The 25,540-nt window shown below is 36.3% G+C and overlaps 1 protein-coding gene across 2 annotated transcripts in view; it reads left to right on the top strand.

The window, feature by feature from the left end:
• LRRC2 (leucine rich repeat containing 2) overlaps window positions 1–25,540 on the top strand; it is an 82,286-nt gene that overhangs the window by 52,682 nt on the left and 4,064 nt on the right. The window contains exons 5-7 of one of the 2 annotated variants that reach the window (XM_040089785.2): window positions 860–996; window positions 22,458–22,603; window positions 24,710–24,865. In XM_040089785.2, the coding sequence (XP_039945719.1) occupies window positions 860–996; window positions 22,458–22,603; window positions 24,710–24,865 (439 nt within the window). The remainder of the gene's footprint in view (window positions 1–859; window positions 997–22,457; window positions 22,604–24,709; window positions 24,866–25,540) is intronic. The other variant, XM_040089786.2, reaches the window with a different exon arrangement.

Below are 25,540 nucleotides of genomic sequence, written 5' to 3' on the forward strand. Positions count from 1 at the left end.
GATTTTTGAAGGTTCCTTCTAAATCAAACCATATGTGATTCTGCAGTTCTGTGACCATTCATGTAATACGACAACCAGGCCTTCCATAAAACATTCTCATCTTGTTATGTATTTAATAGTTCCTTTGCATCAGTTATTTGATATATTCAAATTTCTTCCAATTAGATTATATCACAGAATAACTTGTATTTTTTTCAGGATATTGTGTTTTAATTATGTTTCTAACCCTCCTTTTGCTGACAATTATGTAATGTTATAATGTGAAGAAACAAAAATTTTTGTTACTCAATGTAGCATAGAATATTACAATGAACTTTACATTAAGGCAGTATATATGATAAATCACAATAAAGAAAATAATGAAACACACACACACACATCCATTATAGAATCAAAATGTGCAATGCAGTTTACTAAAGATAGAATTCTTGATGTAATATGTTTAGTAGGAGTGATTGTTCCCAATGAAGAGGTTGTATATAAGTTGCTAACAGTTGGCAGGCAAATTTTCTACAGTGGCCAAGCCAAAAGCCACCTCCTCTAGTTTCAGCTGAGGTCAAGAGGTATCTCATTGTTGGAAGAAAAAAGATATTTGAAAGTCTTTGCTGTCTCCTTTCAAACTCTCTCCAAAATCATTGCTGATTAAGGGGCATTATTACCCCTCAAAATGTTAGTGATCACTGCAAAAATATTTATTATTCTTACTCATGATCACAATAAGGAGCTTTTTCTTTGCTTAACTGAGTATACTTTTTTTTTTTTTTTTTTTTCCTTTGCTTTCTCTCTCTCTCTCTCTTTTTTTTTTCTTTTTCTTTTTTTTTTTTTAAGCACACTGATTTGAATTATCTTACCCTCACAGGCCGCTTAAAAAACCTCAAAGTGCTCAATGTGAGTTTCAATAATTTGAAGTCAGTTCCTCCAGAATTGGGTGATTGTGAAAATCTAGAAAAACTGGATTTGTCTGGAAATATGGAAATAACAGAGCTCCCATTTGAAGTAAGATAACAATATATATTAATTTCCATCTTTTTTATTTGGCTTAAAAGGTATTTTATCACAGTGTTCAAATATTTTCTTAACAGATTAAATCACATTCCTTGCCGTTTTTAACAATAATGTTTTTGTAGTAATATCATTGAAAATGCCTTAGAAGCACTTAAACAGGCCAAGATATTTTGTTTTGGTTTCCAAGTCACTCATTTTTACTTGTACTCATGCTGATATATGAAGGAGGACAGGATCCTAAAGGAGATTTTGCTGTGATCATAAGCAAAAGGCTGCAAAATGCTGTTTTCTGTAAAAATGAAGTGCATCTTGATAGTCAAATTCATACACACACTTTGTTCCCGCTCTCTGTTTTCCTTTAAAAACTGTATGGAGTATTCTATAAACAGTACTGCCTTTTGCTAAAAGCACAGATACCTCTCTGGAAAGGATATTACATGTGATGAATGGCATGAATGTAAAATAGACTGAGAAAAGAACTCCCAGGCATGCACCAATATTATTGTTTTTTCTGTTGGCTGTAAAACTGTTCTCTGCCACAGCTGCTCTGAGACTTATTGTCAGGGAGAAATAAAATCATTGGCTGTTACCTAACCACACGTTAGCTGTCATCTGTATTTCTCAGGTTCTTAACATCCTGATTTCTGGGGGGTGAATAGAGGGATCTTTAGGGAAAAGTGAGGCTCATCTTTACTGATTCTTACTTTTTCTCTAAACATCTGTTACTGGTGATTCACAGGCAATGTTGGAATGGATTAAACTTATGTGAAATCTGATTTAGCCCTGTTTATGTTCTTTTCTGAGGAAAGTAATCGTAATTAATTTTCTCTGCTGACTTTTCTTAGTAAAGTACTTTATCTCAAAAGAATTGCTAAAAAAAGTTGTGTGAATGAAACAGAAACAAAGAGTAAACCTTGTTACTATAAATGGACATGAGAAAGAGACGCTAGCAAGAGAATATGCATTGTAGGTCTCCTTTCTCCTGCCTCCTCTCCTTTGGACAGCAAAATCAGGGAACAAAACAGATAGAATTTAACTAGTAAAAAAGGAACCATAATGGAATCAGAAAATCATATGTCCTGAGTAGGCGAAGGAATTAAATAAAATTATCTTAGAATAGTGAGTATATTCAAATTATGGATTGTAAATTTATCCCCAGTCATTTTTAATTTAAAATAACTAAATATTTTCCCAGTTGTCTAAAGAGGACTTGTAGTGCAAAGATTTACCCATGTTTCTGCATTATGGGTAGCATTTACATGCTACAGGTAAACCTGCTTTGCATGTGCATCTTTTTAGGGCTGAGCCTGAGAGACTGGTGTTTCTTTTGGAGAGCTCAAAAATATTATTTCTTTTAAATGTCTCCTATTCAATGAGATCGAAAGGCACAAAACTGAGTGCAGGTTATCGCCTAATGGTTCACTTAGAACCTATGGAAAGAAAAAGGAGTTGTGCAAATAACTTTATATAACAGTAAAAACTGCAAGCAACATCATGTTAGTATGTACAAAAGGTCAAGAAGAAAAATATTTGCATTATCTATTGTGTTTCTCTGGAGGCTGAAACTTAATTTATATTTGTAGTGATCTGAGAGGTAGGCTACACAAACTCTTCTGATTTAGATTATAAACTCAGTTTCTCAGAATCATCATTTCAAGGGCAGCTTTGGAATTTGAACATACAAATAAAGGAACAGTTTTGTTGAATGATGTGAAATGCTGCAAAGTGTTTGGCCTTTGGCGTACTCACTCTGGCTCATGTTATTCAGAATGATTGCATCAGTATCCTTGCTAACATAATAGATGTCTAATGCTGACTCTCAGACAAATACTTGTAGTGATTAGCAGGTTAATTATTTAATGAATTAAAATATTAAATTAGTCTAAACAGCCTAAAAAAGGAAAACAGAAAGGCAGTACTGGGCCAGCTTTGGATAATAGCCAAATGCCCACCTGTCTGATTACTTCATTCCCCTCTTCAGAAAGACATAAGGAGAAAACAGTTTGAGAAATCACATGGTTCAAGATAAAAGGGAGATTGTTTCTCATTTACTTTTGTAGGCAAAAGAGACTGTACTTTGCGAAGATTAATTTAATATTTGTCAATATATATTTCAGCAGTAAGAAATAATGACACTAAAAAAAAAATCTTTCCTCCCCTCTCTCCCAAGGTCTACTTCATTTCAGATTCCTCTTTCAACCCTGAATAGTTCAGGGTGGCAAGGGAAGTTACAGCCTGTAAACCGTGGTTATAGCTGCTTCTTCTTCATCCTCACACTTTTGTTTTCCCCTTGTGTGGGGTCCCCATGGGCTGAGCTTTTTTTAGGGATATCTATCTGCAGTAGTATGAGTCCCCATGAGCTGTGGTGTGGAGATCTACTCCACCATGCAGCACCTATGCCCTTTCCTTCTTTGACTTGGTATTCCTTCTGTTCTTTCTCACTCTTTTTTCCCCCACTTCTCTGGCGGACTTTTTCCTCTTTCTTAAATCAGTTTTTAGAGTGGCACCACACGCTTTGATGAGGAACTTTGCTGTGTCCCATGCTGGGTCCATTGGAGCCAACTGAAATTGTTGGTATCCAACTGGGGCACCATCTGATGTCCTCCTGCGGAACTCCCCATGCTTCCCCTGAACTCCCTATGCTGCCAGCACCTTGTCATGGACAAGCAATGCAAGTATTTATGACCACAAGTTAGATTCTTCATTTATTTTCCAATACAATTGTTGGTAACATCCATTAATCCAGTGAAATTCTCATAAGCGTTGGTCTTGTCTCTTATGTGGAGCCAGTATTGGGAACTGGAGATTATAAGCAAGAAAATATGTGCAAGCTCTGTTTTGGTAGGAGAATGGCTTCCATTTACAATATAAGGAAGAAAGAGAAAACTTGGCAACTAATAGAAAAATAACAGAATGTTGCTAAAAATGTTTCCTGTTTATCCTCTGTTAGGAAGACAAATTTTTATTTGACTTTCAAATCCTTAAAAGTTTCTTCTGGTAAGATTAAAGGAGCGTGCCAGAATGGCATCAGTATTCTTCAGTGTAAAACTTAGTCAAAAGTAATAAAGGCCAACTGCATCCCAACAGAAATTATAAAAGTCTAATTTTGCCTTTTTTTTTTTTTTTTTTTTTTTTTACATATAGTAATGGCTAGAGAGATACCCCATCTGAAGCCATAACATTATTCTTGTCCATATGCACCTCATGGAGAAGCTGTATCAGCCTAATCAGCCTATTGGGAACATGTATGTCGTGCCTGGACTTTTTCAGTATTTCCGTTTGGGTGTGCTTTGGAACAGTTCCTTGTGGGACGTACTTGTGCCATAATGTCAGGAGGAAAGCACATTGCTCACTTGTCTGTTCATTTCTATCAGAAAGCTCTTTCTCTGTTTGTAAAGGCCACTTTTAGCACTCTGTAAGTCATCTCACTAAATCTTAAAATGACATAATCTGATGCTACATGAAAAAAAATGGAGGATGTGTGCTCTAATCTTTTACTTTTTCAAGGCTTAGGACTTCTTATACCATTCTACCATTCTATATCATGTCCAAGAAAGAGTAATCTGTTTCAATACCTAATTTTCAATTTTTATAAATTTATTCTCTTGCTGGATGTCTAACATGTTTAGATATTAAAAAGTTACAGTTTAGATCAATATTTCATTAGTATCAATTGAAACTAAAATTTGATGGAGAAAGTTTATGGAACTGCAGTGGTGTTCAGATCCATATTAGTCACATTTGCAAATTAATACTGTCTTCTTCTGGACTTGAGTGAAAATATAAATTGAAATAAAATATAGATGTACATAGAAGTCAGCCTACATGACATTTATGTAGTCAGCTTGTAACAGATACTTCTAGACGTCAGTAGCCAAGTTTAGTAGGGGAAGGTACACTTTGAGGCTTACGGCATCATCCTCCCTGATATGACACATAGCTCATAAGATTCTTAGGTGGAGAGGACTTTGTTCTTCTAGCTAGGATGCTCAGGAGAGGAATGCCTTGTACCTTATCCAGTCCCTCTCTTACTGTAGTGTGATTAGACTGGATATATATTAGTACCATGGTGTGATTACACTGGATTAATTACTGATATTATGTATTAGTAGTTATAGGGAGAAGGAGATGGATGGGTTTATTTCCAAATTTCTTGTATATTTTGCATGCCAATTTCAGAATTGGTATGATGCTGGTATTTGCATTTTACTTGTTAGATAGTTTCTCTCACTAATATCATACACGTTATGTAAAAAATGTCTTCTTCCAGGAAAAACCCCTGTATTATAAATAGTATATTTTCTGATAACAGTAGAAAAAATGCTTTGACCTTATTTTCTGGTATGCTTTCTTCAGAAAGTATTACTTTCTACAGTTATTTACTGAATCAAACAATTAGTTTCCTGTGCATGATATTTCAAAGAGACAGCTTTGTTATGGATTTCTTTTTTCCCTTCCAATAATGTTGCTGCAGCCAACTGTATCTATGTGACCCAAAGAACTTCAATGAGAAGAGAGGGAATATGAAGAAGTTCTAATTTTCTCCATCCATACCATGTGGTATGGCATAGCTGTCAGTCACATGACAGGCTAGTCATACCACAGTACTAGGAACAAGAAAGAAGTGCTTTCAGTAGATGTTCTGATACAGAAAACTTTTTTTTTCCAAAATTATTCTGCCTTTAACAGTGTTCAATACTACATCTGAGCAGTACTAACAAGTGATCAGAATTTTTTCTGTATCCTCTGGGTAGCACAAAGTGAAGGAATTACAGACTGTTAAAGCATATGAATAATTTTTCAAGCAGAGTGAGTATCTATGAATGCCTGCATTTTCATGTCAGCCTGGTATAAACTGATCTTTGAAATTCAGAGAAATTAAAAGCAGCTTCATGGCTGCTTTAATACACTGTGTTTTCTAAAGATCAAATTAAATCTTGTTTTGTATTTCCGATGCACATTTTCAGCTAAGCCCTAATATAAGCAAGCACAGACATGAAGACCTTTCAAAATCATAGAATTGTAGGATAGTTTGAGGTGGAAAGGATCCCTAAAGATCATCTAGTGCAAGCCCCCTGCCATGGGCAGGAACATCTTTATCTAAAACACATTTCTCAAGGCCCTGTCCAATCTGACTTAAAATGTTTCCAGGAATGGGATATCTACCACCTCTCTGGGGAACCTGTACCTGTGTTTCACCACCTTCATTATTAAAAATGCTTTCCTTACATAATCTAATTCTAAACTCTTCTAATTTGAAAGGGTTACCCATTGTCCTATCACAGTAGTCCCTACTAAAAACAGTCTCTACCTTTATTGGAAGCCCACTTTAAGAACTGAAAGGTCACAGCAAGGTCTCCCCTGAAGCCTTCTCTTTTCCAGGTTAAACAACCCCAGCTCTCCCAGCCTGTCCTCATGAGCGGTTATTCCATTACTGATAATTTCTGTTCTCCTCTGGACTCACTCCCACAGGCCCATGTCCTTCCTGTAAGAGAGCTGGATGCAGGCTCACCAGAGCAAAGCAGAGCAGAGGGGCAGAATCTTCTCCCTTTCCTTGCTGCTCAGGCTGCTTTGGATGCAACCCAGGACACATTTGGCTTTCTGGGCTGGGAGTGCCTGTGGCTGGGTCATGTCCAGCCTCTCACGCACCAGCAACCTCAAGTCCTCCCCCCAGGGCTGCTCTCCATCTGTTCATCCCCCAGCCTGTGTTGGTACTGGGGTTGTCCTGACCCAGGTGCAGCGCCTTGAACTTGATTTTACTAAATCTCATGATGCTCAAGTGGACCCAGTTCCCTAGTTAGTCCAGGTCACTTTGGATGACAATGCATTCCTCCAGATGACATCATGTCACATAACCACATCACATCGTCACATCACATCATCACATCACATCATCGCATTGTATCGCATCATCACATCACATCACATCATCACATCACATCACACACATCACTTAAACAGGTCAGCTACACCATTCTGTGTCCTGGAAATTTGTTGAGGGTTCATTTGATCTCACTGCTTACATTATTGATGAAGAAATTGATTAGTACTGTTCCAATATAGACCCCTGAGGCACATCACTTCTCACCATCTCCTGTCCAGATACTGATCAGTATGCTGGGGATGACACCATCCAGCCAATTCCCCATTCACTGACCAATCCAGCCATCAAATCCCTGCCTCCCCACCTCAGTGGGAAGTATGTTGTGGGGTACCATGTCAAAGGCTTTACAGAAATCCATGCTGATGACTTGTGTATCTCTTTCCTTATCTGTTGATGGAATCATTCCACCTTAGAAGGCCACTAGGCTGAGCAGGCAGAATCCTTGGTGAAGATCTGCTGGCTGTCTTGAATCACCTTCCAATCTTCTGTGTGCCTTAGCACACTGTATTTGGGTTATGTGGCCAGGTTTTGGTAGTTTGAGTGCTACAAAGAGTGACTTCTATGAGAAGTTGCTAGAAGCTTCCTCCAAGTCTGGGAGAGCCAGTGCCAAGCCTGGGCTGGTCAGAAATGGTAGCAATGCTTCAGTTATATTTAAGAATGAAATGAAAGTTATTGTGCAGATGTAGTTGCAACCAGGGAAGAGTAGAGTGAGAACATTTGAGAGTAACAACTCTGCAGACACCTAGGTCAGTGCAGAAGGAAGGGAATGAGATGGTCCAGGTGCCAGAGGTGAGGTTCTGCTGCAGCCCCATGTGCAGACCATGGTAAGACAACTGTGCCCCTGCAGCCCATGGAAGTCCACAGGGATGCAGAGATCCACTTATAGCTTCACCTTGGTCTTCCTCACCCCATCCCTGTACAAATAGACTGCATTCCTACAGTCTCCTCAGGTTACCGGTCCTTGCTTCTGTTATGTATTTGCTTCTACCCCTTTAGTTTGACAAGCAGCTTCCTGCTTAGCCATTTCAGTCCCTTGTCATCCTTGCTTGATCATTTACGCCTGGGGATAGAAAGATCTTGTGCACTATGGAAGGCATCCTTATATACCTGCCAGCTCTGTTTTTCACCCTTATCCCTGAAATAAGTTTTCCAAAGGATTGCTATTGTCTAAGCCCTTGAGGAACTTGAAATTTGCTTTCCTAAAGCTCCTGACTTTACCCTTCAACTGACTCCTATCCGTCAGGACTGTGAATTCTATCAGTGTATGCTAACTGCAGCCCAGGCTGCTTCTAATCTTTATGTCACCAATTAGCTTACTTGCATTGATGATCTACTGGTCCAGTGTCCTGGTTTGGGACAAATTTGGGAGAAAACCCCTGTATAGGATCCCTCTAAGGAAGCAAACTCACGTGGCCCTTCCCTCTAACTGGTCCGGAAAAAAAAACCAAAACCCTCTTTGGAGAAAAGTGGAAAAAACTATTTTACTAAACAAATGAAGTGCATACAAGTATAAAGAATGAATTGTATGAAACAATAAAACTTCTCCTTCTGAAGTGAGATGGCAAACTGAGAAAGTCCTTGCCGTGGGTGTAGCTCAGCTCTCTCTCTCAGTCTCTCCTCAGTCCCAGTCTCTCCGGCGCTGCTGGAAAATGCCGAGGTCCAGGCCCCGGTGGGCCGCAGGTGCAGCCCCCAGTGCTCCCCTGGGTTTTCAGTCCAGAGCAGGTTTAAACAGTTCCAAGAAAAAGGAAAAAAAACAGTCCAGGGAAATTCTCTGCCCTAGCTAGCTGAAACTAACTAAAAGCAAAACAAGATCTCTGTCCTGCAGTCTCTCCAAGCCTCCGCCGGACACGCCGTCCGCAGAAGAATGTGGAGGAGTCGGGCAGTTTTCTCAAAACAAACTCCGCGCTTCTCCTTGCTCTTAGAACCAGTCTTAAAGGCACAGGACTCCATATACAGCACAAACAGAACAGACGATTGGGGATACAGGCATCATAAAGTTACCCTAGGACATCCAGGAATGCAACCCCTCTGGAAAGGTTTTCTAGGGTCACAGGAGTCATAACTGGCACGGCTTCTCTTCTTTGCTTACCTGAAAAATATAAATAGTTGTCTCTTAAATAGTTTAATAATGCTAACAGGTGTGACCCCTAAATCCCCAGGGATTTATTAGGCACTAACATTAGTCACCTATTATTTTCAAACACAACAGTTTACAGAGTAGACATAAATAACTTTATATTTATAAATTAATGTGATTCCAATTGATATCTTAAAACTGATGTTCAACAACTGGAAAATTTTCAGTCTCTTTTGTCCTCTTTTTGTTTGTCTGTCCAGTCCTCTTATCAAAGCCACAGGTTTAGGAGGAGGAACAGAGGCACAAGCTCTATGTGTGTGTAGAGCCTTTAAGTAAGTTCCCTCTGGCCATTTTCATGTAACTTCTTGTCTTTGTTTTCAGTTATCACACATCTTAAAGCCATTACCTGGTAGGTGGGTCACAAGCTGTCTCTATAGAAATGTAAAATATTAGGTTGTTTTACCCGTACATTATTCTTCAAATCCATATGCTTCCAAACCTATCTTGTTTGATTGTTATTATTATTGTAATTATTTTTAATGTGTGTGACAATTATAAATAAAAAATGCAATCACATGTGCAGGACATCAACATCCCAGAGGTTTCACTATCTGATAAGGCACTGGAAGAACTCACCTGTAGATTGTTCCTGTCTTAAAATGGGACTACAAAGAATCTGTTAAATCTTTACTTCTGCAAGATTTTTGTAGGTTGCGAAGGAGCCATGTATAATATTTGTTAAAAATGGAATTGTAAGTTGCAAAGGAGTCACGTATAAGATTTGTTAAAAATGGCATTTTATTTGTGGGGTTTTTCAGGGCCATGAAGCAGAGAGGAGTGCTGTAATAAAGTTGGTACTGGGAAATCAGCCTCTGGTAAATTTCTCACTTTAAATCACTAGGAAGAGTCCAATTGACTGTAATTGGGCCAGCATTTCTCTACATACATTTTTCAGTTTCAGAAGTGGTTTTCCAACTGCTTGGCTTGGTTGCATCTCCATTAGACAGGATTTCATCTTGTTCTTGTTTGCTCAGGGCTTATATTCTCTTTGAATTTTCTTAAAGCTCATGATGAGTTGCTTTCCAGTGCAGTTCACCAAAGTGTCCTGCCTTGCAAAACAACAGCTGTGTTATGGAACTGTTATAAGATGCAATATCAAACATTAGCAGGAGGGGTGTGAAACCCAAAAAAGCAGGTGCAAAGGTGTTAGGTGTCAGAAGAGATTCTCAGAGGCCTTACTGCTGCAGGCGTTCTCATAAATGTTTTAATAGTTGAGGGGCTAATGAAGGACATGGATCTATGTTAGGAAATAGGATTATGCAGTAAGGCATGGGAAAATGTGTTAGTTGATCCCATTCTTGACACTATGCTTCCAAAGCCTTCTAATTAATATAGCATCAGTTTAAAACCACTTCACTATCAGAATAAGACAGCAGCTAATAATAACAGTCCACTTCACTGGAGATCTGACCCATGCTTACCTCCATGCTGTGGTGCCAGTGACCTTTCCTCTACCTTTCACATTAGTTCAGTAAAAGTAATACCACCTTTCACAGTATAAAATGTTTTTGTAATAGGGAATGAGAGACAATTAGTTTTACAGCATAAGAGAAGACTTAACAATGACCAAAGGGGCATAATGTGAACATTAAAACATGGCTATATTATTACAAAAAGCACGAATAAAACTGTAGAAGAATTTAGTGGTAGGAAAGAGTATTTAGTACTGTTCCAGCTCTGCTTTCTCTCCAAACAGTTCCAAATCTATTTGAAAGCAAAATAGGCTTTCAAAATTCTAATAATATATCCTTCATTCATCTGTAAAATAATCTGAGGCAGATTTTATATAGTTACTTGTTGCTGTGTGTTATTTGTTTTCATATTGTATTTCATTTTGATACTGGGTTTTATGTTATAATGTTTTGTTCTGTACTCCCCTGTTCCCCTGGAAAATGTTATATCCTGAGGATTGTCCCTGCCCTTTCTTCCCTGTCCATCCTCTCACACTCCTCCCAGTCCCCTCCTACGGGCCCTGTCTGTCATCCAGCTGTTCCTCCCCGCTTCTAGAGAGTTCTGGTAAAGGACATCGAATGATAAGGAAAGGGCTGAGGAGGTTCCTCCCTTTATGTTCCCATTGGTTTCTTTGAATGTCCCTCCAACCCTGTTCCCCTCCCACCTTATCCCTCATTGGGTGTTGGTTTGTCTGCTCCTTTAGCCCCACCCCTGCATATAAGCCTGGACCATGAGGCTTCAGCTTGACTTAATTCAATCTGCAGTCTGAGGCAGACGTCCAAACTGGATGGGACAAAGACTGGGATAAAGACCTTGGATTCGCCCTCTCATCAAGTCTAACCCCTTTCCTCCATCACCAATGGGCTCTCTCTCTCATGATAAGGGGAAAAAGCCCCTCACCGCTCCCCAGGTTTTTAGGACCCAGGGGAGTTTTCTTGTCTTGTCACAGTCTCAATCTAGCTTGGGCAAAACGGAGCCGGTAGCTCTGTTAGAGGTGAGCGACAGTGGCTGAATAGAAGCAAAGAGTCGAGCAAATACATAGCACAATCAGATTTGCATGTTTTGTGTTGCAAAAAAATGTCTCTGGTGCCAACATACATGGATTGATGAGAATCAAAACAGAGGGAAGGGAGAGAAAAGTATGCTATTTATTTTTCTGTAAAGTGCAGATAATGAGAAGTATTATTTATTCATTAAGAATAGAGTAGGAGAGTAGAACTGAAATTAATGTGTTTAATTTATTACTGAATATATTTCTATCAGTTGTTAGCTAATTACAGGTAGTTACATGATTGATCAACTTTTCAGAGCTGTAAAAAACACTTGGTAAGGCTGACTGTCATTTTTATTCATCATCATTTATCAGTGGGAAAGAGATAGAGAAGAGATGTAAGGATATAAAGACAGAGATTGCCTGAGCAGTTGAAAGTAGATAGCATTACGGGATTTTTTAATCTCATATAGAACTGCAGTCAGATTTTGTCTTTACTACTCCTGGATAAAAGAGCATGGAATTATACCTGATGTGAAGTGGAAGAGATGTCAAATTTTTGAGGGAATTCAAAGAAGGATATGTCCCAGTTGTTCCTGCTTTACTTATTGAAGAGATGACATTTCACAAGCCTGGACTTCTGTCATTCTAACCTGCAGTACAAAGCAGGATGAGCTCAGGTTAAGAAATGAATGGCTAGAAGCTCAGAACAAATGAAAAAAATGGAGACATTTCTTCATTTGGTGTTTAGATAATTAAGCTAATTCACTATTTTGACTTGTCATAGAGCTGTTTACTACTGATGGAGTTTAAAAGATGTGCAATTTTATGAACAATAAAGGCAAATGTTATGGCAGTCGTGGAAAGGTCATTTGTAAAACTAAGATTTCCAGACTTATCTTTTACTTTGCAAAATCAAAATCAACATTTTTTTTTTTTTCTCCCTATCTATTTTTAATTGACTTGAGTTTCATTAGATTCCCCATCACCTGCATTATTGTAGCCACATCAAACTGTTTCTTTCCGGACTAATCTGAGATGATACTGATAATCTTGGTTTGCCAAATTTCTGTGACTCAAAATTTGAGGTTCCAGATGCCAGTTTACATGTCCAATGTGGATGTTCTCACATATAAAGCACTCTTTGAAACAGTATTTAGATGCAACAAAAAAGTCATCAAAATCAGATGACCTATTGTGATACTTCAGAACTGTAGAATGTTGGACTACAATTTTCAAAAAAAGGGAAAAAGTGAGGAGGTTCTAAATATATAAGTCATCTTAAATCTCAGTTAATTTCATTGCCATAATTAAGGTCTTGATATACTTGTTATATTACATACCTGGAGTTGTCCTCAACATCTCAAGACTAGAAATCAGGAAACCTACGTCATACTTTTTCTGATGTACATTTCCCACCTTGGTAAGTGACTTCCTGCCACTGTGTTTCTGTTTGCTTTTTCCCATTTGCTTGTAGTAACTATTAATGGTATTGAAACAGCGCTACTGAGAACTCTTACCATGAGTTTTTTACAGCATTGCATCACAGATATTTATTTGCAGGTTTTTGTGCTGTAGTAACAATAATATCAGTACAGTAATAAACCCTAAATTGCCTTAAATTGCAGATCTGCTTTAAAAAAACCCTAAACTTTTAGATGTTTTGACATTTGAAATCTCAATAAGCAATATTATTCTACAAGAACAGTGGTGTTTGTGCAGTATTCTGAGGTTGAAAAAATTCGACCTCTTGTTCTTTGGACTGTGACAAAGAAATAGAGGTTCTCATTATTTGTGTAAATGTCAGTTTCATCAGAATTCTGCAAAGTTATTAAAAAACATATTGCAAATTCTAGAATCTAATTGTGTAGATGTTTCATTTTATCAAGAGGTGCAATATTTCTTGTTTATGTTGCTCTTCTGAGGAACATTGTGAAGGAAAAATATGTCATGAATTACCAATTTCTTGCTCAATTGTTCTAACCTTTACAGTTTTTCCTAATTTTTATTTAGGTCTTTCAGAACTACGGCAAACCAAAAATGTAAAGAAAATAACAAAGTATTTCCATTCTGTTATTATCTATTGTTCATCTCCAAATTCCATATCTTACTATTATTTACCTAGAGAAAAATTGGGAAATGTGGTGCTTTGTGTATAGTGTTGTTTTACTTAGTGGGGAATAATTTGGGATTAATTATTGTATATCACATTACATATATATCCAATGATTTATTTGCTTTTTTGACCACTAATGCATAGTCAGCACAAGACTTTAATGAAGTTACTTTTTTCATTTTTCCACCTTTTCCCAGGTTTCAGTCACTTTAAGAAATGTTCTTGCATTAGCTTGTACTTTTTGGTATTAGGTTTTATTTGCAGTTGTGAAAATCTTGACAGCTTCAGATGCATGCTGTTAATAATAAATGTTACTCCTATGTATTTGCTCAGGAGTTATACTTTCTTTTGTTATATTCATGTTTTTATATGCTCAAAGGATTATATAGATATTTGTAAAATGCCATGGTCATAGAAAATATTATCTGATATTGCATACAATATACACAAATATGTCAAAGTTTTTTTGTTTATTATTAAAAAAATACTGGAGCTGTATATACCTCTAGCAGCAATATGTAGCTAGACAAAGATAAGTAGCTTGGACACAATCTGAAGGGAATCAAGTAGTAAAACATCTGTTTGTAAGCTACTTATATTGATATAGGGCATAGAAATAAAAGCGTAAAATGTATCTGAGCTTATACCATTTCAGTACCATGAAACCTGATTCTACACAATTTGTCTTCTGAACAACTATGCTGGGACAGGCTAGATGACTGATTTTGTTAGCCATTTTTTCCTTGTTGTTTAAGAGACTGGACAATATTTAGCCGTCCAAGGAGCTTATGGAGCAAGCCTTCAGCTGCATTCATGCCTGTAGCTTCCTGAGGTACTCTGAGCCAATGGAAGAGGTCTTGATATCATTTAGACCTAGCAGCTTCCCTGAAACACAATAGCCTCTTGGCTACACTGAAGACCTGGCTAGGTGTATTCTATGCATGCAGATGCTTTTTTTTTTTTTTTTTTTTCCCTTTTTTTTTTCTTTTTAGGACTATTTCAGCAAATGCTTCATTAGTGTATAATGGAAAAAGATCAATCAACCAACCAACCAAAAAATCCAAGAAAAAGATAATTTCTAGACTTTCTATTAAAAAGAAGATGATGTTTGTAGGCTTGCTATGTTATCATCCTTACCAAAGATTACACGGCTGAGCGGTATTACTAGAGAGCTGATTTCCAGAACCTGTGCCACATCTCTGTAAATTTTACATTAGGGGAGTTCTACTTCTAAAATGCATCTCTAAAGTCCAGCTTCATTGCAAGCTTTTGAAAGTATGTATACGAATAAGTATTTATTTTTATATTTATCAGACACCTAATAAGAACAACATCATTCAGTGGATATCCTAAGATTATCTGGTCACAGACTGGATGGAGTATTGCAAAATAGCACTGAAGCAAGAAGAACTATAACAATCTAAATCCTCATTTCCAGATTCTTAGAAAGTAGCCAGATATCTATTTGTACAAAAAACTGCTCAATTGACACACAATGTATGTGTCATTCCTTAGCTTTCTTCTCTGAGGAAAAAAATGTTTGTATATCTGATTATTTTACTAATATTAGCTTTATTTTCAATTTGTTTTTGCATATTTGTGTCAAAGCAAGACATAAAACTTCCTAGAATACCAATATAAAGTAAGGAGAACAGAATCCTTTTTGGAGGAGATATAATCAAAATTTTTGCTGTTGGCTTTGTCATTAAATGAAAGAAAGTATACAAAAAACCCATATGTGTCTAGCAGCAGTATAAGAAAGGAAGGAAGAGGAGGGAGAGAAAATTTGCTGTAATCCTGTCAAGCAACAAAGCAGGGCCCTGTTTCGTTAAATTGTTGACAGTGTCCTCAGTTGTAGGTTTGTGTACTCTCAGTGTCATATACATGTAGTCTGCGGAGTTGGTTTTTTTTTTTTTTTTAAAAAGGATCTTTTACAACAATATGCTGGACTACATAAGATTTAATTCCAGACCAGATATGTCACAGTGTACAAAGTAGTCTTATCTCCGTCATGAATTTCACAAATCTGCGGATATTCTTTATGAAATTCCTCCTGAGAGAAAAGACAAATCCAGATCCAAGTTGCAGGGTTCTCCTGATATTAAATAATTATTCACAACTGAAGTAGTTCTCAGCACCACAAATGTCAAGAATCTGGTGCATTTTGGTGAAGTTACTCTGTGCCATAACAAAAAGAATTTCCACCATTTCTGTTTGCAAAGTGAAAAAACCATAGAGGTGCTTATTCTTGATATCATAAAGATGGCTCACAAATTACAAATCTTCTGACCTCTGCTGCTGAGGTAGAAGTGGGTTTTTTGCCATAACATTTTGTCTTCCCCTTAATTTATTAGGAAGCTTATTTCTGGCTGACATTTAATGAGTCTTTTCTCCAAGCTTATCAAGCTATCTCTTCTTGACCTGGTGTAGAATGCAGATTATTATTTTTGCACAGCCCCAGTATATATATGAGGCAAAATAATTTAATCATCAGTCATCAAAATTGTGTGATTATAACAAATTAGAACTGCAGTACCACATTCTTAGTTTTATTTCTATGATTTTTCTCTCACAATTTTCCTAACTATTTATTTTTCAGCTGTCAATATTACATCATTACTTGGTTCTCTTCTGCTGATATTATCTCTTTAAACATCCTTGATAATATTTTTCTTTGATGTGAATGGTTACTATTTTATCAATGTAAAACAAAATAGCCAATGTATTGTAATTCTTTATTTGACCTGTTATATTTTTTATAATATATTTTTTAAGTTGCTACACAATAGTGTCTTTTGGATGTTTTTCCCACGCCCCATTTTGGAAAACAGTGGTTTATTCTCAGAATGAGCTTGAATGAAAATGCTAATTTTTTTTGAAGCAGAAGAGTAACTTCACAGGGTGCATTGTGTTGTCACAGCAAACCAGAATCATTGTACATGCTTAAATCATAATTAAGAGGCACCATCTGAATAGTATTACTTCAATTGCTATGCACCTTGAAGCAGAAATGAAAAAATTATTTTGGCTTTGTCTCTGTTCTGTTGTGAGAGTAAGCAATATTCATCATCCCTTGGTGAAAGAAGAGAATATGTCTTTAATGAGTATTTTGATAGGTTCAAAGACACTTTGTCTCCAAACATGCTGGATAGGTCAGTTAATACCCATATGCTACTGCCACCGCTTTTCTTCCTCTCCTAATGATTTTAATTGAAACATATGAAGTGTACACTCCCAAAGTGAGCTACTGGACCTATTTAAGTTGATGAAAAATCATTAATTGACTTTTGGAAGAGCCTAGTTTTCCTTTCTTCCTTAATTTTAAGTTTTGGAAATTTGAATATGAGATGACTTTATGGTGGCAATGCTCAATAATATATGCAGATTTTGTGTAGCTGCAACATCAAAGCTATGAAAATTTAATATAAGTAATCAACATAAATTTACTTTTTGAGAAAGAAGACTTGTTTTGACTTTAGCCCAGGAAATCATTAATTGGATACTTAATTTCATACGTGTGATTCTTCTGTTGGCTTGGAAAAACTCCCATACTTAGCCTTAAACACACAATCCACATTCTTAGGGATTTTAACTCTATGACCTGTGATTAATCAATACCTGATACTTTTGTGAACATTGCACATGTGGCATGTACTGAATATATTTTGTGAATATTGAATAAAACTGATTTCCTATTTTTTTTTTTGTAGAGCTAATGAAAGATTTGTGCATACAAAAAATCTGTTTTACTAATAAACAACGTCCCTTTCTATGAACTTTTAATGCTAAAATCATCATTACTATATTTACTCTATTAGACACTAAACTTCTGTTGTTTGGATGATGAAATGATGAACAGAGAAAGAGGACAATGTTAAACTATCAAGTAAATGGTTTGGCATAAGAATAACAGTGTCGGTGGATTAACTCTACAAAAGTCTTAGCATTTTAGCATTTCAAAATCAGAATGATGCCATCACAGTGAATGCTGTCTTTCACTTACATTTCTTGGGTGTCTTACCAAGATGCCACAATCCAATCAGTGAAAAATGCCTCTGCCCTAATTAAGGTGCAAACAACACCATATGCTGAAGTCAGCAACACAGATGTTATTTAACAATCAATATGAAGTAGAAAGAAAGAAATAGAAAAGGCAGAGAGGAGAGAGAGACATAAAGTAGAAGATTATTTGCCACTCGTGAATCCAGCAGAGTCCTGTTGGTCCTTAATCATGCTGGGCTTTTTGGTGGTGGGGTTCCTAAGGTCTTTTAAAACTCCTCAATATTTGTACATTTTAGCAAACGAAGGTATTAATGCCCATTGGCTACACTGTTCTCTTATTCTACTGGTCACCTCACTTTTAATGATAGTAAGTCCACATCCTTAGTTTTTCTCTTCTTTTGAGTTGGTGGGTTTCTTTGGTTGGTGGGCTGTGAGTCAGCGCTCGTGATCTTCCTCTGCAGAAATTACCTTTTACCCAGATGGAGATTATTTCAACACAGTTGCTGAGTTGGCTTTCCTTGAGGCCCATAAGTTCTGCATTCTTTGTGGCCATTATCAGTGACTGATTCTTCTCCCCAAGCTTTGCTAACCTCCCCCGTGAGATAACACTCAGACAGTACCATCAACAGCTCCATATTCATCTTATCTCAAGCCCCTGATGTGGTGGCTTAATTTGCTCTCCAAGTTACAGGTATCCACAGTAGCCTCTTCAGAGGGGATTCCGTGGTTATGGATGCTATCCATACCATTGCTTGGGATGAGCTTTGTTTGACTGGTGATAAGCATATGAGCTGTTACTTCTTTACAGAGTTGAGCAGAGTGTGATTTTTTTTCTGGATGCATTGTCCAGGATATACTACCCAGATCTCACCTTCACCAGGCCAGGAGTTAGTGCCATCCTGTCACTCCACTCTGTGCTTATCTTATCTCATCTCACGGCAGAGTCCCTCTCCTTAACACTGGTCTTAAGGGTGTTTGAGACAGACAGCTGTGCTCTTTAAGACACTGCATAAGATACAACCAAGTGAAGTGTTTGATTTCATGTATTTTTGGGCTTCAGAGGGCTTAGTTACAAAACACATGAAATTTTTACTCCTAAATTGCTGGATTGACTGTTGAATGCTTTTGCTTTATCAAGTTTAAGAGTCTAGTTTAGCAGTCTGATGGTGAACTGGGCTACAAATATACTACCATATCTTCATGAAAGATATCTTCTGCCTCTAAAGATTCTTGTAATAAGTTTCTGTAATGGTTGCTTTTATCAGGAATATCAATGAGATTGTAGAAGAGGTTACGCTTGCAGCTCAGTGAAAGAAAATATAGGTGCTCGGTTTGAAGTTGCGACATCTAAGTGGACAACTGTGCAGTTTACTCCTAGGATTTTTTTTTTTTTTTCCCCATATATATCCTGTTGTGTTAAGTAGGTTTAGTAATAAGTGTCAATCTATGGGAAACAATATATGTGATAGCTTGTACTACTGAAGTGGTACAAATTGTTTTTTACTTAACTTCTGAAATCTATGGGCAAAAGTGCATTTGTAAAGCATGGATAGACATTTTTAGGTTAAACCTTTGCATGTCTTATCATGTAGTGACTTTGATGGGTTACGGTTTCTGTTATTTACATGTCACTGAAAAAACATGGTATTTTAACAAAACATTACACCTTTTAATGTGTTGATTCTAAGTGGTAGGCAATTCATGGTAAATAAGCATGCAACCTTATGTGCAAATCCCTTTCACAGCAAAAAAGTTTAAAAAAGCAAAAGAAAACTAAAACCACATCCATTAATCAAATAATATTTCAGTGCAGGACATGTTGTCCTTTTCTTTCAACTGAAGGTTTAACTCCCAGAGAGAAAAAGAAGCACTTGACCTCTACAATGTTTTTTGGATTAATTCTATGAACAAAATTATGAAGAAAAGATAAATGGTGCAGTTTGTCAAAGAAAAATGACAAGAATGATTAAACATAAATACCAAAAGAAGTCTGTCCAGGTAGCTAGACTATTAAATATGGCTTTTTTTTTTTTTTTTTTAATGGGACTTGAATAAAGCCTATATAGTGATTAATTAAAATTTGCATCATAAAGGAAAATAGTAAAAGTCAACATCAAACATAATGAATGATAATTTAAAAATTATATGGCAGCCATGCCTGTTTGAAAATGAAATGTTGTAAAAGGTGCAAAAATACATCACTCCTTTAAGAAGAAATAAAATACAGAGTGTTTTCTCTAGAAATATAATACACAGCTGGCATAATTTGCAATGCATCAACTATCACAGGCATTTGTTGGTAACATATCATGAAGATATTAAATTAAAAATTCCATTAGATTTCAACTTACTCTAAAAATGGACAGCTTTGTAAAGTATTACCCTAAAAGTAAAAGTACTGAAGACTTGCATCATATACAATATAACCATGGGTCCAAATGTTCTGTGGCAATCTGAAACAAAATTTGTATTGATAGAGGAAGCGTTGGTTTTTTGTACATTTTTATGGGAATACAAACTCCTGAAAAGGTATATTTTAATCTAACCAAGTATTGAAGTATTAAACCAATCTATATACCATACTATTTGAAAAATGGAAGAAACACATATATTTCTCAAAAAGGTAGTACTGATATATTAAGATTGGTTATAATATTTAATACAATAAAGCAATTTCAGGGAAGAAATATAAATTTGCCATCTAATCTTAATGTTACCAAGTTGTTTCAGTGTGACAGGTGACTGTATGTAAAAACAAAGTGTTTACGAACTTGAGCGAACAGTAAAGAAAGTATATTTAACCATATATCTGCTACTCTGTATTTAGAGGTTATGGCTTTTCTTCTTTGATGATAGTTTGAGAACATTTTGGGTGACATTTAAACCTGTGGGATAGTATTTTAACTCTGTACTTGATAAATTTTTGGGAGGACAGTGTCTTGAAAAACATGTATCAGCAGTTTTAGTAAGCTTTGTGAGTTTAGAGAAACTTAAAATATTTGCTTGGGATTTGAAATCATGATGATAATTTGAAACCACAAAGTAATTGTAGGAAAAAGACAGTGCCAGTTATTTTCTATGCTGTCTTGTTGCTAAAACCAAGAAGAGTCACTGTACTTTCCTTGTTCGAAGAGAGATTTTGTTTTTCTGGAAAAAAGATTCAGCATCTGGAAAATTTACAGAGTATGACTGAGTGTTCATTGCTTCTAGTCAGTCCCCAAAAAGACGAAATGTTTGGAAAGTAAAAATTGTCACAATAAAATGTGTTTGCTTGCTCTGAATGTGTAGTGAGACATATTCATGGTGATGAGTCACCAGGACTGTTTTAAGAAGGTGGGGGGGAAGAGATTTTGAAATTATACCTTTGACTTCAGGAACTCTGAAACACTATTTTTGAAAGATAGACTTCATTGTGCAGTCATTTGTAATAGGACAGCTTCCATAAATCTTCCTGAAAATATTTCCCAAGATTATAAGATTTTGCAGCTTATGAGGTTATAACTAAAAAGAAGAAACAGCAAGCAAATAAAACCCACAAAACCCCAAACCAAACAAGAAACCTACATCCCACAAAACAAAACAAAACAAACAACAACCCAAAAAAACCCCAGAAAGAAAAACAAAACCAAAACCAAAAGAAAAACCCAAGCACAAAATCTCAAAGCTACCATCAAAAAGTCTCTAAAGAAACTGTCTCTGTCACAGTATCATGCTGTGAGTGTGAGGATTTTAAACAGCAAAGGTCAAACTCAGATGAAAGTCTGGCAGTATAGCAATAAAAAGAAGCTTGGGTATATAATTAAAAAAACCCCAGGTCTTTATTTGTAATAATTAAAAAATAATTGTCAAGGTTTCAGAATGTATTTATTATTTCATAAATTTTTCATATGTTATTCTTTGCATGTCTTCTGCTCTCCTTGGAAGTGGAAGATATGTTTAGTTTGAGGGTTTTTTTCTATATTCTAAAGTACCTTCAGGCAAAAGCCAAGGAAATTTTTTTGCTGCTTTTTATTCCGTATCATGATCTGTAGAGTTTGATTTGATGGTGAGTGATACTAGAATCTCAGAAATACAATTTCAATTCTAAAATACTTTTTTGGTTAACATTTGACTCCTTTGACATTCACTTTAGCTGGCTGCATGGTTATATGAACGCTGGTAGAGTGAATAATTGATTCACTACACAGAGACCGCTACTCAAAACAATTTCTTTAACAAGTATATTTTATGTTTGTACTTAATCTTCATTGCATTTAGTATTTATTACTTAAAAATAGAATTCCTTTGAAAATTATTTACATAAAAATATCTACTGTACTTTATTATATATTTGGTTTGCAGTATGGAAGATATGTTTTTAAAGATATTTGAAAAATATTGGACCTAATTATATGTTGGCTTAAATTGATAGTTTAATTTTCTAATCGTGTCCTAGTATTACACTCTCAGTGCACAGTAAAGTTACAGTGAAGGGAATTTTTGTAATTTTGATTTGGCTTATCAGTTATCTGATTTTGAGAATGGTAACCTGGTATCTATTAGTTATAAAAATTGTCTTTTGCTGCCTCAGAACTGAGAAATTTTCTGGTTTCAGATTTGTCATCTAAACCTATAGGGTTTTAAAGGGTAAAAAATTCATTCAATCTCCTGATGCTGTTAGAAAGGTGATGAACAATTTGGGGGGTAGGCATTTCTGAACTATTTTTTTATAAAATGATGACTAAGAGACAAGTCTGGCAAAATGGTTGAATAAAAAAATAATTCATTCTTATCTTTCTAAGTGTTTTTAGAGGAATAAAAACTGTTGATGAATGAAATGTCTTCTTGTATTTGCAAAAAGTAACTAAAATAAACCACCACTTCTTTCTAGCTAAGTAACCTGAAACAACTCACATTTGTGGATGTGTCAGCAAACAAGTTCCATTCTATTCCAATTTGTGTACTCCGGATGTCTAATTTGCAGTGGTTGGATATTAGCAGCAACAGCCTGAAAGATCTCCCTGAAGACATAGACAGGTAGCTTATCTTTTAATTCAATGATAGGTATAGGAACTCTTAAGTGAATTTAGAAAGTAACAAGCTTCCAATGGACACTGTTGATGGAAAGTCACATTTGGAAACGTAGAAGCTATTTTTGAATGTAAACATTTCTGTTATTATTGATGGACTGAGCTCAAGAACAAAAACTACTTTTACTAGCTCACTGGTGGCAGTCAGTTAACAAAATATATTTTCTGCTGCTTTCATAATAATTTGTCATTTTATCTAGACATTGTTTTTTGGGAGGTTCACCGGATATACTCTGCCCCAATTCCAGCAAAAGGGACTCACCACATGGAATTGGCCAGTAACTCTCTGGAGAGTGGATGTGTAGGAGGAGAAGGTGAACTAAAGCATATTTAAGTTACTCAAAGAGCCTGGTAACTTTAGGAAAGAAGAAAAGAATTGATTCAAGATTCAAAAACCCCACTGACAATCCTCCTCTTCTACTCTGACGTATATATGAATGTATGCGCATATACTCACTCTCCCCGTTTACATAACCACTTTGAACTAGTTTTACAAAAAATCATGTTGATCCTTTTATAGGATTTGCTGGCCCGAGAAAGAACTTTTCTTATCCCTGAACTTCATCTATTCACTTTAGAGAGCTGTGGTGACTGGGTTTACAAAAATTTACCTAGCCTTAAGTGAAAAAACCCAAACATATTAACTGAAGTTTGTTAAAAATATATTCTGTATTATTTATTTGTCTGGGAATAGAAATCCCTGAGGCAGAAGAAACTTCACAGAAAACTCATTCACTCCTAACTTTCACAAGGCCTCTTTTGCTGGGCAAAAAGACATTTCTGCGATATTTTGTAATCACATATTATTCTGACAGCAGCACTGGTCTTAACTTGTGTCAGTAATTCACAATAAACAACATAAATTTGCCCTTTTTTTCCCCCAAGGGATCTGTCCAGAGATTCAACTAACTTCAAAGAGTTTCTAAGAGGATTTTTTCTTTTAGGGAAGGTTACCCTCTCAACTTAAACAACTTTTTTTCCCTGTAACCTATATTCTCTTAGCTTCAAATTATTCCCTTTCTACATTTCATCTTCTCTGTTTGGTACTGATTTGCCAGATTTGATGCTAGAATATCATAACCAGACACCAAAAAATAAGGTTTTCATTGTTTGATTTTGGGCTCATATGCATTCATAAGAATAAAAAATGTCAGGATGACCCTCGCATCAGTAAACTTACACTCATTTAGACTCATTATTTCAATGCCTGTGGTTTCAAAGAACCTTAGTGAGTTATTATTGTCTGTAATGCCGTAACAATAGCCTGTGATTAATAAAGATGATTTGACAGTAAACTGGAGCCTTACTTAATATTTTTACCTGAATTCAAACAAACCACATGGGGCTGATAAGCATAGCCTGCCAACACTGTTTTAGGAACAAACCCTTCCAGTCAAATAAGACAATTTTTTTTCATCAATTTGCTATGCTTTTTGTCTTCTACCTAATAGAAGGAATAAAGGCTCAGACACAAATTTCTACTGCATTAGGAAAAGCCAGGGGAAATAAAAGTTCCTCCACAAAACACTGTCATTAAATTGATTTCATTGGGACAACTTGCAAGAAGCTTTTGATGAGGAGCTGGTCTTTCTCTTGCTCCCCACAGTATTAATTACTAGTGAAAAACAATAGACGGATATGTACTGCCTACCACAGAAAAACCTAATTCATAGAAACCAGCATATAGGCAGAAGTGTGAGCTGGTGGCCTGTATTTTTCTTTAGTTGCAGGATGCACATGTTGAGGCTTTATATCATGTTCTGTCAACATTTTCTGTATGAAAACACAGTAAAACCTTTTATCTTCAGCATGCTTTTGATTATTTGCCAGAGGTATGTTATTAATACCATAATGCTGAACCAGTACTGGAGATTCCCATTAAAGCTGATGAAATTTTGTGGAAGTAGAGTTTGAGTGGCTTTTTAGGAAGACAAAGATGTTGCATGCAATTGCTCTTATTATACACAAGATTAAGTAAGTATTACTATCTTAGACAGATGCTTCTGTTTTAAATAAATATTTCATGTCACCTCTGTCTTTGATGTCTTTACAGGTTAGATGAATTGCAGACACTTCTCCTACAGAAAAACAAGTTGACTTATCTTCCACGAGCTCTTGTCAATATGCCAAAGCTCAGTTTGCTAGTTGTCAGTGGTGATGACCTGGTTGAGATGCCCACAGCCATCTGTGAGTCAACCACAGGGTTAAAGTAAGTAAAAGTGAGAGAGAAAGGGAAATATTCTTAAGAATAAGATAAGGTAAGATACACCCAAGAGAAATGTTTTCACCAGCACCAGTTTCTACAAATTCTGACCCAATTTATATCAGAGTGGTAAAGGAGGCACTAAAAAGATCAAAAATTACAGAGGATCTGCATTTTCATGATTTTCATCTACCTGTTACCCACATTGTGCACCTGTATGTCTAAACTGCTGTTTCTGGGTAGACTGGGTCATAGTAGCTCTAACTCTGGAGTTGCAAAGCTCTGCTTCAGAGTGGGACCAGTAGCCTGAAAGCTAGCTGCTGACAAACTCAGTGCTGACAGAACCATCTTGCTGAGAGAGAGAGACGTGGCTAATAAAATGTTAAGTCACATGGGTTTAGTAGTTCTTTGCTGTGAAATACCACCTTATTGCTGCATGCAGGATAAGACTAAAAGACCTTTTAGTCTGCAGTTAGAGATACTGCATTTCTGCAGGCAATGTTCATGTTTTTGATTATGGAACCATTTCAGACTCTATAGTGGGTTTGGCTCAGAGTGGGCTTAGCTATGGATGAAATTTCTTTCCCTCTCTTAGAGCTATTCCTTGCACTGGTAGATAGAAAGGTGTTGATAACACATCAGTGTTTTTAGCAATTGCTGAACAGCGAGGGCACAGCATCA

This window comes from Hirundo rustica, chromosome Z (genome assembly GCF_015227805.2).
Source record: "Hirundo rustica isolate bHirRus1 chromosome Z, bHirRus1.pri.v3, whole genome shotgun sequence".
NCBI lineage: Eukaryota > Metazoa > Chordata > Aves > Passeriformes > Hirundinidae > Hirundo > Hirundo rustica.